General features: G+C 33.3%; 2 protein-coding genes across 2 annotated transcripts; both read right to left on the reverse strand.

The window, feature by feature from the left end:
* Positions 1-3,262: 3,262 nt before the first annotated feature.
* LOC122585030 (expansin-like A1) lies at positions 3,263-5,194 on the reverse strand. The gene is made up of 5 exons (XM_043757130.1): positions 5,042-5,194; positions 4,480-4,589; positions 4,200-4,378; positions 3,803-3,935; positions 3,263-3,702 (listed from the first exon to the last, which is right to left on the reverse strand). The coding sequence occupies exons 1-5, from the start codon at positions 5,163-5,165 to the stop codon at positions 3,457-3,459; spliced, it is 792 nt and encodes a 263-aa protein (XP_043613065.1). The 5' UTR covers positions 5,166-5,194; the 3' UTR covers positions 3,263-3,456.
* A 4,119-nt stretch (positions 5,195-9,313) lies between these two features.
* On the reverse strand, positions 9,314-16,270 carry LOC122598512 (alanine--tRNA ligase, chloroplastic/mitochondrial). The gene is made up of 13 exons (XM_043771110.1): positions 16,113-16,270; positions 14,255-14,377; positions 13,952-14,160; positions 13,683-13,861; positions 13,189-13,267; positions 12,623-12,757; positions 12,387-12,536; positions 12,194-12,304; positions 11,206-12,123; positions 10,580-10,852; positions 10,296-10,505; positions 10,050-10,207; positions 9,314-9,776 (listed from the first exon to the last, which is right to left on the reverse strand). Exons 1-13 carry the CDS (start codon positions 16,204-16,206, stop codon positions 9,440-9,442), a joined length of 2,976 nt encoding a protein of 991 aa, XP_043627045.1. The 5' UTR covers positions 16,207-16,270; the 3' UTR covers positions 9,314-9,439.

A 16,270-nucleotide genomic window follows, 5' to 3' on the forward strand; every position in this document is an offset into this window, starting at 1 on the left:
CTTGTTAAAAGCAGATTGCTTAGTAATGTGGATGAAAAGAAAGCCAAAGGCGCCACTACTTAAAACATATTTACTGTGGTGATGTTAAACAGACGGTTGTCTTTAAGTTTTTTTTTTTTTTATCATGATTGCTTTTGCATTTAATTTTGAGGTTGATAAGATGATTACTGTCTGTCACACCATTGAGGCTAGAGGCATGCAGAATAATATTTTTATATTGTACCTAAAAACTGACTTTTCAGTCTCGGTATACTGTAATTAATTTCGTTCCTGGAATTACGTATATGGACACAAGTTTAAGTGTATTATTATATTGCTGTGTATAGTAGACAAAGATTTGGTCCTAGTAGCCTAATATTGGCTATTTTTTTTTTTAAATAGTAGAAGCATAACATGAGTAAAATAGCAAGAATGATAATAGGCTAAAATGATGTTACGATCTGTTAAAAAAACAATAAAAAATAGCGATAGCCTAAATTAACCGAAAATTATTCGATGGCTAGTGTGAGACAAAAAGAGTTTCTATCTATAAACTGGTTGAGTTTTTAAGGTTTTTCTCGTAAGATAAAAAATGTATAGATTGGTTTGAAGAAAAAACTAAAGTAAAAAGAGCCCATTTTCCAATCATTTTGTTATAAGAGTTTTATTTATTTTTTTAAATTTTTTAATCAAGTTGATAATTGTTTTGATGATTAAGAATTTAGAGTCCAACATGCCATATCATTAGGCCGGGTGACAATAGGTGAAGTGTGAGTCAAATTTAACCCATCTCAAACCTATACTTGATTAAAAATTTTCGTCAAATTTATACCTGACAGGTCCTCGTTTACTTACTAACTACCAAATAACGGGTTTCTATGTAATCAGTTACTCATTAGTTTTTATCATATTTAAAATTTTGTTTACTTACTAAAATCATTTATATCGTTTATTGTTTTTTCCATCAAAACGACAAGTATAATGTAATGTGTTAAAGTGTCAAAATTAAGTTTTACAAAAATATATATATTTTTTTCGGCATGAGGGGATGAGTTTATTTATGCATGGGTTATTCGGACATAAACTTTCCAGATTATTATTTTCGTATTTTATGAAGTGTTAACTTCATTTAATTATTTTTAGCTATATGTCTTGTAAGCACATGGAAACTCTTCTATAAACCCTTTATGAAACCGATAAAGTTTTTCTAAAGTTGTACCAACTTTATAGGTGAAATTGGACAACCTTTGACCCTTTGATTGAAATCAAAGGTTAGGATTCAAAACTCAAAGTTAAATCCTGACCTTCGATTTTATTCCAAAGGTTGAGATTGTACCAATTTCACCTATGAAGTTGGTACAACTTTAGAGGATCCTTATCCGAAACGAAACATATTGAATTATTTTGTTTTAGGAAATTCAACATTTTTTTATATCCAAAATATCCATATTTCTTAATCCTAATTCCCCTATACACCTAATTTATACTTTTATACTATCTAATAAAAAAATTCAACAACTCTCTTTTTAAATGTTACATGGAGAAATTATCTAAAATAACATTAATGATTAAATTATGCTATCACTTCTTTACATTTTTAAAATATCTTCTTAACCTTTTAAATCAATTACTTTTACATCAATTATCTAGACCACTTGACGCCGCCTCCACCACCAACAGTGGCTCCCACCACCACAACGTCGCCGCCACGACCACCGTCGCATTGCGCGGATACCGTGCTAGTAGATAATATATGAGCTGTTTAATATCAGATATTTAAACATTAATTCAAGGTTACCTTTAATAAATTATGTCGTTTTCTCCACTGAGACATGTTTGCAACTTCTTCTATTAAAGTCGAAGCCAAATTTTTTTCTTCTCTTCATTAAGGTTATGTTATGTCATTTTCTCCACGATACAATTAGCCTTGAGCCATCACCCACTTGACCCATCCCGGGTTGACCCTCGATATATCATTTATATTTCCATAAATTAAGTCAAACAAAAGCCACACTACAAAATATGAGTCTTTGAAGGACCCTTTTAACAAGTGTCGGGTGTCACTAAAAATTATAAAAGTGATACTTAAAAGCAATAAAAGTGTTACTAATATGAAAAACATCTTATGGATACATAAAAAGTGTGGATATGGTGTGGTAAAAAACTTTTATCTTACTTCACCCTTACCTAAAATTTTGCAAGTGTAAGCGAAAACTAAGTTTTACTTGTGCTTTTTAAGACGCAACACTCAAAGTCAGATATAGCGACACTTTTGAAGCAAGTTGTATCACTAAAAAGTAAAAGTTTACAAGTATAACATTTTCTAAAAAGTATCCCTAAAAGCTAAAACTACCTTTTGGTGACATTTTTGGTGCGTCAATAAAATCTGGATCACTAAAAGACATTTTGGTTGTAGTGAATCAATAATGAACTATGAAAGTTCAGAAAATAATGTACGATAAAAATTTTAATCCTTTCAATTTCAAGTTTCAATTGATAAAACTTATATATATAAGCTAATGGGCCTGATTATCAAAGAGTATAAGCGTAGTCCAATTACCGCTGTATGCCTGTTTAATTGAAAGGCAACATTTAGTAAGCTAGTGGGCTTGAGCCCATATAGTATACCCAGTCCCCCCAAATGAGGCCGGATCATATTATTATGTTGATCCAATAAAACTTGTTTTATTCCATTCTAGTTTTGTGTAATTGTAGAGGCAACAAAATGGACCCTTTTTTTTATTTTTATTTTTTAATTTTTTTTTTTTTAACATAAAGTCGGTATGCGATATCAGTGAACTTCACCATATAATGGTGAAGCCATGCACGTACCCTAGACAACGAGATGTTGACCATGAGCCGTTACAAATATTCGGAGGAAAAATCTAATTACTAAAAAGGTAATACAGATAAGGTTTTTTCTATTCAGTTTATAAGAAGAGATTAGTCTAATGTATAAATATATGCAACCTAACCGGGGAGGCAAGTCTTTTGGTGCCAAAAAATCTCTTGGTCATTTATGAACCTTTCTTGACCACCCTAATATTATACATTTATACCAAGTGAAATTCCAACATGAAACCTCTTGATGAGATTCTAACATGAAATTAACCTCTTGTAAAAATCTCATGATATTAACCACTAGGCAATCTTGAATTGATTTATTTGATTAAATACTGTATAAGTTAATTTCATTTTGAATAAAAAGAAATAAATTGTTTGATTTTGTTTATTAACAACCGGCACTAACAACATATTCATATAAGTTTTACTATAAGCAATATTACTGAATAAAAGTTTTTATATTATCATGTAATGTAACAAAGTTTACATCTATAAATTTCAAGTCCACTCATGCCTAATACATATACTACTTCATTATGTTTACTTACTATCCTATATCTAAATTGTTATTGCACCTTTCCATAGTTTGTATATGACCAAATTAGAATGTTGTGTTTTTTTCTTCATATGGAACTATTTCCAAATCTGATCATCACATTGATCACATCCTTCTTGTGCAATGTCATCAATTTGCACTCCAGAATCATACACACCACCAACTTTCCAATCTGCAGGCAATGCACTCTGAGCCCAAATCCATTTTCCGTCGTAACCGGATGTCACAACGAAGCGAAGTTGTAAAGCTCCCACCGGAGCTCGACTAGTGTCCCAAACAGCCCCATAGTTTCTGGACAAAAAAGTCCAACTTGTTGAACCAACCTAAAAGAAAAAAAAAAAAGTCAAGCTACAAATTAGAGAAAAGTCCAAAACTATAAATGTGTTGCATACTGCATAGATATGGTTTTTGTAGATATTATACCTGAGCAATGTCAACTCCCACAATTTCAGTTTGACCACCTTGGTATAAGAATTTGAGTGCAAGATAATTGGGCTTTTGAGTAGATTCTTCAACTCTGATAGTCAGATTCTTGCCTTTGTAAACACATGGTACTCTGTTTTACATTATACAAAATGGGTCAAAACTCAAAATCATAGTTTCCATCCATCCATCCATCCAAACAATATATATAGCCTAATGTCTAAACGTTTTCTATATAAAAGTAACCATTTTATGGTAATGTGTATGTTATAACAAGTCATCAAACAATTTCAAACAAATGGTATATTTTAGGCATTTGATAGATTTTAAATGGTAACTAAATTGTCTAGAATGGATGTATATGTTTCAAACTACCAATGACATAATCAAGACTAACCTTTTATATTCCACATCAGTAACACCCAGTTTCAACAATTTTTGGCCCATACCCTTATTAGCCATGGCCATAAAAGCTCTACCACTCATCACAAAATCAGTCTCATTGCTTTTATTCAAATCAGTTACAATCACTTGAGTCCCTGTCTTGGTACACAGCTTAGAATCCTTGCATCTCACCTACGAAATTACGTCCATACCCCTTAATATAACACACAAAAACACCACTATTTGATAAAGACCGAGGTTAAAAATGTAAAATGCACTATTTAAATTTCAACCTGAAAACAAGCTCCACAACCCGACCCGGATTTATAAATGCTAGGAACAGCAGCAGCAAGGTGACTACCATAGAAGCTAGTAGCTAATGAACCATACCCACATGCTCCAGCTGCATTGATTCCAAAAAAACTACTAATTAATACCCATTTTATTATATCAAGAAATATTATATGGGTCAATCTCAAAATTGATTTTTTAAGTTAAAAAACTAAACGGGCCATAATGATAGAATGATTATTCATCAAATATAAGATAACAATATATATAAAAACACGTACACACCATATATATTATTGGAGTCAATCTTAGAAATGAATATTACAATTATATATACATATGGGTCATGACTGAATACTGAATACTGATCACCTAAAGTAGAGAGACTGCTATTTCAAGTTACCATAAAAATTCCAAAAAGGAAAATTAGAAAAGATATAATCCAAGTAATATTTATATTCAATTACAACAATTTTTGCAAACAATGGTGGTTAAGGACTTTGAAATGAAATGAAAAAGTTTTTTGTTAAGATCTTGGAACATGGAAAGGCAAAGATATCTTACAAGAAAGTGGAGAAGGTGTAGAAAAGAAGGCAGCTTTGCTTTGATGAAGACATCTATCACAAGCATTTGTGTAAGAAATGGAGATGACAAGAAACAAGAGGAAGCAAAGATTGGAGAAATCCATATTTTTGTGTTTGTGTGAGAATTGGAAGATTGAGAGAGTAAAGGATATATCATATATGAAATGCATGTCTATTTATAGGTTAGTTCATTTTAGTTTTTGGATAGTGGACGCGTAAAGGTCAATTAAGAAATGGATTACACTACAACACGGTTGTCATTAAAATTTGGTTTATGTAAATGTATTCTCTAATGATTATAAATTACAGGCATGGAGTAGTTACTATTATATTATATACTTCCTCCGTCCCATATTAAATGTCCAATTTTGACTTGCCAAGTCTTCTCCTTTAAACTTTGACAGTAAAAATATTTGTCTATATTATATAACACTCCATATATGATATATCCTTTACTCTCTCAATCTTCCAACGCAAAATGCATGTCTATTACATATATGAAATGAATGTCTATTACATTTTTTTTTCAAACAACAAAATTTTATATAATGAAAGCAACTAGCAAGGTGCTAGCTGCCAAAAGTACAGTTACAGTGTAAGTCTAGAAAAAAGCCAATAACCACTGGGTTGAAGGCCCAGTGGCCACCACCCCCTTCACAAGGGATCTAGAAGTCTATAAGGCACGGGTTCGAATATTGGCGCAACCCAGTATTCGTTATTACCACCTATTACCTGGGGAAGTCATCGGGATGCCAATATACGGTAGTGCGACATGGTACTCAAAAGGGTATAAGGGGCTAAGTGGTTCCCTCTCAATTACCATAGAAAAAGGCCAATACAACTAATATAGACTCATCCCGAAATAATAAAAGCAAGGATTATAAAAGGAGAAAAAAAAACTCCTACTGATTACGGTAACCCAACACACGAGAAAAACTTCAAACCAACAAAAATTAAATATGAGCTTTTAGTTCTAGAAGTATCTTATTATAAAGAAATCGAAAGATTTAAACATACCGACTTTGGAAATCTATTGATTACATGTTTGGGTCGAATGTAGACATATATGGGTTAAAGGGCATATATACGGATATATTTGTCGTTCTAAAAAAAAAAGGGATATATACACTATGCATTCGGTTTTGATTTTTGAGGACATTTTTTTCTTATGCATTCCTTTTTGGTTTCTCACTTTACTCACTTATACCATTGATGTCATTATCAAAAATCAGCTATACTCATATTTATAGATTGCATATTGAATGTCATAAATTACATGTCGTGAATTCAAATTTGTGTTTAAACAATGAATTCTATGTAAAATGCAATTTTCAATAATCCCCGATCTAAGTTATTCGAAGTGATATGAGAAGGTTTGCTTTACAAAGGTTTCTGTATGACGGTTTTGAGTTTGATTGTTATAAATCAAATGTAGTTTGTATGTTAATCTAATAAGGTGTCTAGCCATTAACAAATCCACTCAAAAAGCAAATGTAAAATGCAAGTTCACAATTGTGTTGGTGTAATCATATTAGTAAAAATCATTATGAAAACCTTTATAATATTTTGTTAAATAATAATGTCGACTATATCCTTATATGTTCAAACAATAAAGGTGTGTTGAATTTTTATTACATATCAATAGTGAGAAAGAAAAAGAAAAGTGGCACTTAGGAGTATTACGCGGAGTGGAGACAGTGGAAAACAAATGCTAATGGAGCTCATCATCACCGACTTTCTTCTTCTGTTTGCTATCATTATTATACTACGTTTAGTAGGAAATTTTTGTTGATTGCATTAATTAGTTCGACACCCATATTGTATTCCTATGTACTTATTAGGTGATATGGTTGGATCAAATAGTTAACAATTTTTTATTTATAAATAAAAATCAAGGATTTGCTGAAAGTTCATTTCTATCATTTCTATAATGATTAAACTGTTTATATCTCAACTTCCGTCATATACCGTCAAGATATTGAGACTTAATATCCATAAAAAAAAATCATTAGATGTTTACATCTATTTTATTAAGTAATACATATATATCCCGGAAACTATAACTACTTAAAATTTTATTAGTAACACTTTTACAAGATGTCAAAACTTTAAAAATAAAATAGGTACAATATGGTAAAGGCTCATTCACCACAAGTTCACAACGGTCAAGAAATTCGCAACTTCTTAAAACAACTAGACACTTCATGAATACGACATCGAGTCGAGACAATAGAATTAAAATCATTTTGGCTCGTTTCCACACTATCTCTATGAATAATATTACTCAACTCAACAAGGATGGTTAAAGGAAAGATGATAAAGACATTATAACTTAATTTTAATTCACATATCATTCTATAACTGTTACAACAAATTGCATGATCATTTAAGTCCAAACAATAACATATGGATCGAAAGTTATAATGTATGACATCTCTCATTGTTAATTTATCCATCACAATTCTATTGTTACTGTTTTTGTTTACCCTAAAAAGGTAAAAAGTTAACCATTTTTTTTACATCCAATATAGATATTTTTTATTAAAATATTAATCCTTTACAGTTTAACCTATATGACAAAGTCAATGTAATATATACAGGGAATATTTGACATTTGATTAATCAAAACTCACATTCTAGATTTCTAGTAGTAATCACAACTTACATTAAATTATTCAAATTTACATATCAAGTTGAACATTTTTGGTTTGCGAATAAATTAAATCAGACGAAGTAGTACATCATTATATTTTAATGACAAATATTAATTATTAGTAGTTAATTTTTTTTAAGTTAGTAATTAAGCATCAATGTCTGAATTTAAATTCGGGACTTTCAGATAAGCAAAGTCTTCCACACTCCTTTTTTGGACAACTAGACAAAGTAGTACATGATTTTGATGGGGAAAAAAAAAGAAAGAAAGAGAGTGAAAATGCACATATTATATTAAATATTTTGAACAAAGTAATTGACCAAGTTACTCTTGTTAATTTAGATGGGCAAGTAAAGTTTGGGATATGGTAATGCTTTAGAGTGAGGGTACGGGTAGGCACAAAAGTAATGTGAAACGTTGAAGTTTGGTCAAATCCTAAGAGCAAAGATAGATGTGAAGAAAGTCAATATTGAATAACTCCAAAATAAAACCAGCTATTTGTTGGCTAATAGATATCTTCCTTGCCCATCCTTTTCCTTTGGCCCACTTAAAATGGACCATAGTCACACAACTCATTTACAACTGTTCTTTGGATTACCATCAAGTCATCAACGAAACTATTGTATAACTTAAAATAGTTAAATCATACTGCTTGTGCTTAAGAATGAGTCAGTGTCCATCTAGACAAACATTATCGTTTGGGTTTATTGTCAAGAGAATCAAAATAAAATTAATATTTTCTTAAAGAGTACAATATTTTTACATCTAAAATGGATAATTAATTCAGTTGTTAAAAAAAGTGTACAAAAAAAATGACGTAGCAACTGAATAGAGAAAGGTATAAAAGATTTACTCCATATTTTCGAGTTTCATTTAAAGAGAGAAGGGAAGGACGGGAGAGAAATAAAACTTGAGAACACAACATAAAAAAAAGATGCATCGACCTAGCATGAGAAAGCACTCTAAAAGGGTCACTAAATACTATAGGTTGCTTTCATAATCTATATCGATCATTCGTTTTGTTGGATACTTATTATGTACTCCCCACATGTCGGATATTGGACGAAGATTAGATAACGTAAATGAATCATGCAAAATTGTACGTTTAGCAAAACCCATATATAAATTCCAACTAGTTCAGATTTTGTTTCAAAGTTTAAAACAATAAAAGTGGAACATTTAGATAATATTATCAACCAATTGGGCTGTCACTAAAACCTTTTAACTATTATAATATTGATAATTTTCAAATCATTGACTAAATACATTCATAAAATAATTCATAGGAAACTTTGGTGAAGAAGAATCACACATCAATTAATTAAACCTACTGCAATTTAAACCTACTCATTTAATGTATTAACAGTCCTAATAATGGTTCTGATAATCTGATTTTATAATCACTAATAACAATTTAAAATAAGCATCTGATTCGTCTCGAATCTTATCCTCCTGCAATATCATTAAAGCATTTAACTAAACAAGTTCTGGGTGCTCAACATCACATAACCATTCCACATTGGAACCACATTTATAACCCGACCCGTTTTTTTGTATGTTACAGTCAACGAACATGTAAAATGTCAAAGAGGTATCAAATGTTTGTAAAAAATATTTCCTTGCATGTCATAATCTGACTGTACAATATAACTATGTTTCACAGCTATAAGATTCATTTTCCTTTTTTTGTAACAAATTAAAAAGTTTAAGATATATGGTGTATAGCTAGCTTGCCTTTACAGATAAAACCGAAACAAGATCATTTTTTGCTTTTTCGAGTGCACTAGACAAATTCTCCGGCTTTCTACCACCTGCCTGAGCAAAATTTGGGCGCCCACCACCACCTCCTCCACAAATTTTTGCAATCGGTCCAATGAACTTTCCGGCTTGGATCCCCATACTAACTACTGATGGACTAAATGCGGCAACTAAACTCACTTTATCTTCACTAGGAGACGACCCTAAGATTATAGCTGCAGGATCTTGTAGAACATCAACAAGATATTCAGCAGCGCTTTTTAGTGAATCAGCGTCGGTATCATCCATAGATTCAACAAGCACCCTGAACAAGATCACAGTTCAAAATTGTCATTATAATTGACTTTTGAGGTCAAACCTGCTCTATTTCACTTTGCAAAATCTAGTTTAAAGAAAAATATTTTCAAAAATGAACATCACTGAAATGTGTACTTGGCTAAACCATATGTATGTTCCAAAAAGATGCTAATTATTTCAAACAGTTTATGGTAATATAAAATTTTGACGTTAGTTGTTTTTACAAAGTCAATTTGCTTCAGCTTATCATGGGCCAAATTTATAGCAATGATAAACAAACCTGATTTGAGTTGAAGTTCCCACATGAAAGGCGTTCTTTGCAATAACTGATGCTTTATAGACAGCTGTTTTAGCACGGGTGGCCGAAACTTCGCCTTTTGCAATTCTTAATTCTTCCATGATTCCTGCTACCCTCGTTGGCACTTCTTCTGCTTTGACCTGCACAACAAAAGATCGAAAATATTGAATTGAAATAGATTTTATCTAATAGACTATATATTCTTCATCATTTAGTAATGAAACTTACTTTAAGTGTGGAGCAAAGTTGCTTCATGTAGTTATCTCGTTCACTAACATACTCGATAAACGCATCACCCGCAACAGCTTCTATACGTCTTACACCTGAGGATATTCCCTGCTCAGAGATTATCTTGAAGCCACGAATCTCTGAAGTATTGCTAACATGTGTGCCTCCACATAGTTCCATTGATACACCAGGAACATTTACGACACGTACCTAAAACATGATAATTTTGTTAAGCCCGGACAGAGAATCAAACCCGCTATAATTAAGTGAACAAATTAAAATACCTCTTCACCATATTTTTCTCCAAACATCGCTATTGCTCCGGCACTTTTAGCATCAGCAATTGCCATCACTTTAGTTTGAAGAGGCGTGGCGTCTCCTATCCATTCATTGATCAAGTCTTCAACTTTTGTTAACTCATGATCAAGAAGTTGTCGATGGAAGTTGAAATCAAATCGTAGCCGCTCAAATGCCACCAACGAACCAGCTTGTGACGTTTCTTGTCCTATAACTTTCTTTAATGCAGCTTGAAGCAAATGAGTAGCAGTGTGATGGACCTGTAGAAATCGTGAAGAATTATATAACTTAGGGAAAGCAAAATAGGGTAGAGTAGGTTAGGTAATGGGTCATATTGGGCCGATGGGCAAGCATTTCTTTGACTAGCTATTGAAAATTTTTAGAGTGGATAAAGTATTAATAATGATTTAGAATACAATTCTATTCCGATAATAATTGAACAAGTTTTTAATAAGGCCACTTGGGATGATTTATGCATATAGAAGCATTTCAGATGACGTTTGACCCGCTTTTCCCGCTAAACCCAAAGCAACTCATTTATACGTGAATGGAAAGAAATGGCCACGTATAACCAAGTTGGGGAAGAAAAAATATAAGAGGTGTTCAATACTACCTTTGCTCGTTGTCTTAACTTTGCATCAACTGCAGCTTCGACTTCTTTACCAACTTCAATACTTCCTTCTTTTATTGTACCTTTGTGAACAAATATGTTGCCTAAAGACTTTTGGACATCAGCTATTTCTATTACAGCTGTCTTTTGGCTTTCTGTTTCGGTGACTTTTAGTAACCCACGGTCTCCAATTTGACCCCCGGATTCGGCATAAAAGGGGGTCCGATCCAGTAGGACTTCAACCTCACTTCCTTTAGAAACCTGAGCTACTGGTTTCCCACTCAATAGAAGCCCCTTGATAATTGCTTTGGAATAAAGGGTATCGTATCCAAGAAACTCAGTGTCAGGAATGTTTTCTGTCAACTCTGACCCATCTTCAATCGTGAGCTTGATAGTATTATGGGCAGCTTGTGATTGCCGTCTTTGATTTTCCATCTCAATATCAAAATCAGTCATGTCCACAGAAACACCACGTTCATTGGCTACTTCCATAGTTATTTCAACCGGAAATCCATATGTATCGTATAAAAGAAAGGCATCTTTACCTGACAAACAGGGTTCGGTCTTGTTTATCTTTGCATTTGCTAAAGCATCGTCCAATTTTTCATCAAGAAGCTTTTCTCCTCTTTCTAATGTCACAACAAAACGCAACTCTTCTCGTTTCAGTTCTTCAAGAATACGGGATTTTCTCGATTTTAACTCAGGATCAATTTGACTACCTAAATCTATTACCTTTTCAGCAATTATTGGTAAAAATGTCCCTTCGAGGTTACTCATTTCGTCTTCTCTTATATCAAGTAACCTTCCCATACGTACTGCCCTCCTAATGAGCCTTCGCACCACGTAACCTCTACCGATATTTGATGGGAAAACCCCATCTGATATTAAATAGACAATCGCCCTCATGTGATCACCAATAACCTGAAAGTTACAAAACCAATTATCTTTTAATCAATACTAGTATATAATAGAGAATCTTGAAGAAGCGTACTTTTAGTTTGGTTTTTGTAGAATCATCAGCACGGGCATACGAGACATTTGCTAATTCCGACACCTTTTCTATTATTGGGAAAATCAAATCAGTTTCGTAATTGTTGGGAACCTGTAGAAAAGTTGCAAAACAAAAATGGTAACTCTCCAAATTCCCTCATTTGAGAAACTGAAAAGAAGTCTTCTTTTGGTACCTTTTGTAAGATGCGAGCCAAACGTTCTAAGCCCATGCCGGTATCTATATTCTTCTGTTTTAAAGGTTCTAATGAACCATCGTCTTTTTTGTTGAATTGCATGAACACAAGATTGTAGAACTCTATAAACCTTGTATCGTCATTCAAATCCTATGTATAAAATTTAAAAGTGACCAGTAAGATACAACATAAATAGGTCAATATAAAACAAAAGCGCCAACAAGATTAAGACTCACGACATTTGAGATTCCCCTATCGGGATGGAAATCATAATAGATCTCTGAACACGGGCCACAAGGACCTGTCATGCCACTTGTCCAGAAGTTGTCTTCTTCACCCATCTTCTTTATACGATCTGCAGACACACCTATCTGAAGCAAACGGGACAACAGTAACATACATATATAGGCAAACAAGCATATACTCCTTTTGTCCCATAAAAACTGCAATAAATGTTCCCTAAATTGGAAAGTTCTAACAGTAGATATGTGTGCTTAACGAGTGTCATCATTAGTCTCACGAAACAAGAATCTGAAGGATACTTTCCAGTACAAGAAAAAATATTATATTGCACTACAACTTCTTTTCCAGGTTATGCACTTGTATAACCTTCCTTCCATGTACCATTGTGCATTGGAGTATATGATACTATGATTGTGGCTCAAAAGATCAATTCATTTAACTAAAATTCGTTGCAATTTAGCCATTTAGGACATACTGTTTAGTCGTAATGTTAAGGGATAGAGTGAATATGTCTTAGCTCAGTAAGAAACCGAAGATCAAGTTAAATTAAAATTATCACCTCATTGTGCCATATTGCATATGTTTCTTCGTCATTTTCATAAACACTAATCCATAAATTTTCTGCAGACAATCCATATCTGAAAGAAAAGCACAATCAAGAAAAAGGATAACTTTAGATGAAATTCTACCTTATTATGATAGTATTCTAAATACTTATAATAGTACTGCTTATAATAAGTTTTACAAGGGCCCAACAATTCTAAGATACTTTCAGGTTATTTAACATTTCAGCATCTGCATTTTCTTCTATATGGCGTGAGAAAGACTGAAAATGAGACCGTGGGTTCTAAAAACTTTATGTGAATATGGAGCCTGATTTAGAATCTAAATTAGATTACCACTTCGAAAATTTTTATACGTTGTTATCCTTAACAGTTTGAAATGCAATTCTTCGGTCTTGTCCTTTTTCATTTGCGTTTTCCAAGAAGAGATAAAACAGCAGCAAGGTAGAAACAAAAGTGGAATTGAAGGAATGAGAACAAAAATCCATACTCTAAGGTTGAGAGTTCCCAGGCCCACTTGATCGCTTCTTTCTTGAAGTAATCACCAAAGCTAAAATTCCCAAGCATCTCAAAGAATGTATGGTGTCGAGACGTACGTCCAACATTCTCAATATCGTTGGTACGTATACACCTTTGAGAAGTAGTAGCACATGCTACTTGTCTTGGCACCTGAACATTGTTTGATGATATAAACTACAGTTGAATGAGTTGATCAATCTTAGGTTGGTGAGAAGAAAGCGTGTCACCATAGTCAAGTACCTTCCCAAGAAAAATAGGCTTGAACTGAAGCATGCCGGCAATAGTCAGTAGAACAGTAGGATCATCAGGCACAAGAGAAGAACTCGGAAGAATCTTGTGGCCTCTTGCAGCATAAAATTCAAGAAATCGTCTACGGATAGAATTACCACTCGTGGAAAGATCTTGAGATGTCTTCTCAACAGGTTCCTCGGTCAGAGGTTGTACTGAAGCTGAAATAAACATCATATAGTTTTAGTTTGTGTTTTGAATGTCCAACATTAGTGTTATGGCTCCAACTCCAAGAAGCATGATATAAGAAATTACCTGACGCATTTCTGATGAGCTGTATGACACGTGCACCCTTCTTTTTAGAGTTTGAAGAGAGAAAGCCATTAGGATAGATTAGTGCTAAACTTTGTACAATAGAATCTCTGTAACTCCTGAAACCTGCATGTAAATTCTGTATCATAAGCTTATTTAGCGGCTAGTTACGGTTGAATGTAAATCAGTATTACCAGTAATTTAACTTTATATCTCCTGGCACTTAACAAGTGATACTCCTCATTTTCTTTTAAAAGAACAATTTCCAACTTCAAATTCGGAGTATTGCTTTTCAAATTTTACAATTCACGTAAGTCTATTAGCGGGATTAGCTTGTTTCTTCTTTTCCGGTTTCTTACTTAACATGTAACCAAAGCCAAGGAAAAAAAACATACACGCCCAAGTCATTGATAAGCCTTGAATTCATTAGCAAATTACTCATTAGGTTCAACTTCCCCGGGTAGCGTAGACGGGAATACCTCTCCTTTTACCCGTTTACTATTTTGGTTCAAGAGTGAAAGTATCTTTATCGTGATATGAAGGATGACCTTTTTTAAGAACTACTTACAATAGCTAAGAGTGACAAGTTTTCTACCTAATTCATTTTTTCTTCTTTTCTCCTAATCACACAATTGCCTTCCTTAAATGTATTAACACAACTACATAGAGTTATGGATTATAATAAAATACTATCCAGGTCATGAATATAGCAAATTGATGAACCACAAAAAACCAATGTCCAACTGTTTCGTTTCCTATAACTGTTACCGGTTAAGTACTTGGAAATGTATCCAACTCTAGCCCAACATCCGTAGTATGTCAAGCATTATATGTTGTTAACTTTTAAATCCTGCTATTTTACCCCTTTTTTTTTTTTTTTTTTTTTCGTAGCTAACATGATAGCTTATGTGAATGCCACATGACAAACTATATGGATGTAACGTCAGCAAACCAAAGCAATATTTGAAAGGTTGATACACAAAATAGAAACGCCCTAAGTTGGATACTTTGGATTAAAGTTGCATACATTCTTTAGTTTGCATCCCTATTACTTATTCCATTATTTGCATTATAGATGTCCACAAACGTTACGAAATTGCTTTGATATAAATGTTGTGCAGTTCAAAACCGTTCAAGAATCTTATGTTTTCTCGTTTTTTTTTTAACGGCGTACTATTCTACTGCTACTTCTAAATTACACGAATGCCTGAGATGGAACCTCAAGACTCTTGAGAAAACCCCTATAAATCCACCCCAGAAATGTAGGAAGTAGGACTCAAACCAAGGTGGAACCTTCCAAGGTCAAAGACCTTACCAATGAGGCACTAACCCCATTATCTGCTCAGTTTAACCCTTTCAACTTTGTTTTAATTCTTTGGCGGTTTTTATGTTAACACACCGCACGCTGAGATTAAAAAATGTCCCATCAAGATAATTAATTATTTGAGCTTCAAGTTTCAAACCTAGTTCTGAACAACTATAGAATTGACATGGTGGTGCTATGTTCTTACATCAATTACTATAATTTCACTAGGTAAACACCTGTTGGCATGACTAAGGAAAAAGTGTATGAAACGCGCACCCAATTAGCCGGTTAGGCCGTTTACATCATAGTCAAAAGACCCGACTTTTCTCGGGTTGCCACTTGCCTGACCCCCCCCCCCCCCCCCCCCCCTCCCTTCTCAAGAACTGGAACATGCGAAGAAGTTCAAACATTTTGTACAGGGGAGTCAACATAAACTAATTCAAGAAAAGGTATATATATATAACATTTAAGGAATCTAAATATGAAGTCCATAAATATGTAGGATTATTATTATGGAATATAAAAAGGGGTTTTATAATTGAGTGAAGAAGATACCAGGGGACGCAGGATGGTAGCATTTGGCAGGGCGGAAGTTGGTTCTTGAAATGAGAGGAGGGGAAAATGAGCATTGAAGCTTCAAGGCTTCCATTTCTTTCTTTCTTTCTCTGTTTGTGGCTCAGTGGGAGAGGGAGTGACAAACAGATAAAGCAAAC

Source organism: Erigeron canadensis, chromosome 1, assembly GCF_010389155.1.
Source record: "Erigeron canadensis isolate Cc75 chromosome 1, C_canadensis_v1, whole genome shotgun sequence".
Classification (NCBI taxonomy): Eukaryota; Viridiplantae; Streptophyta; class Magnoliopsida; order Asterales; family Asteraceae; genus Erigeron; species Erigeron canadensis.

What these genes read in the sequence shown, in the direction of transcription:
- LOC122585030 (XM_043757130.1), bottom strand. Translation starts at nt 5,165, where the DNA reads ATGGATTTCTCCAATCTTTGCTTCCTCTTGTTTCTTGTCATCTCCATT. An exon ending in ACTGATGTGGAATATAAAAG is followed by an intron (nt 3,936 to 4,199) that starts GTTAGTCTTGAT and finishes AATGTAAAACAG; the next exon opens with AGTACCATGTGTTTACAAAG. An exon ending in TGGGAGTTGACATTGCTCAG is followed by an intron (nt 3,703 to 3,802) that starts GTATAATATCTA and finishes TTTTTCTTTTAG; the next exon opens with GTTGGTTCAACAAGTTGGAC.
- LOC122598512 (XM_043771110.1), bottom strand. Translation starts at nt 16,206, where the DNA reads ATGGAAGCCTTGAAGCTTCAATGCTCATTTTCCCCTCCTCTCATTTCA. An exon ending in TGGGAACTCTCAACCTTAGA is followed by an intron (nt 13,268 to 13,682) that starts GTATGGATTTTT and finishes CTTTTCTTTCAG; the next exon opens with ATATGGATTGTCTGCAGAAA. An exon ending in AGTTAAGACAACGAGCAAAG is followed by an intron (nt 10,853 to 11,205) that starts GTAGTATTGAAC and finishes CGATTTCTACAG; the next exon opens with GTCCATCACACTGCTACTCA.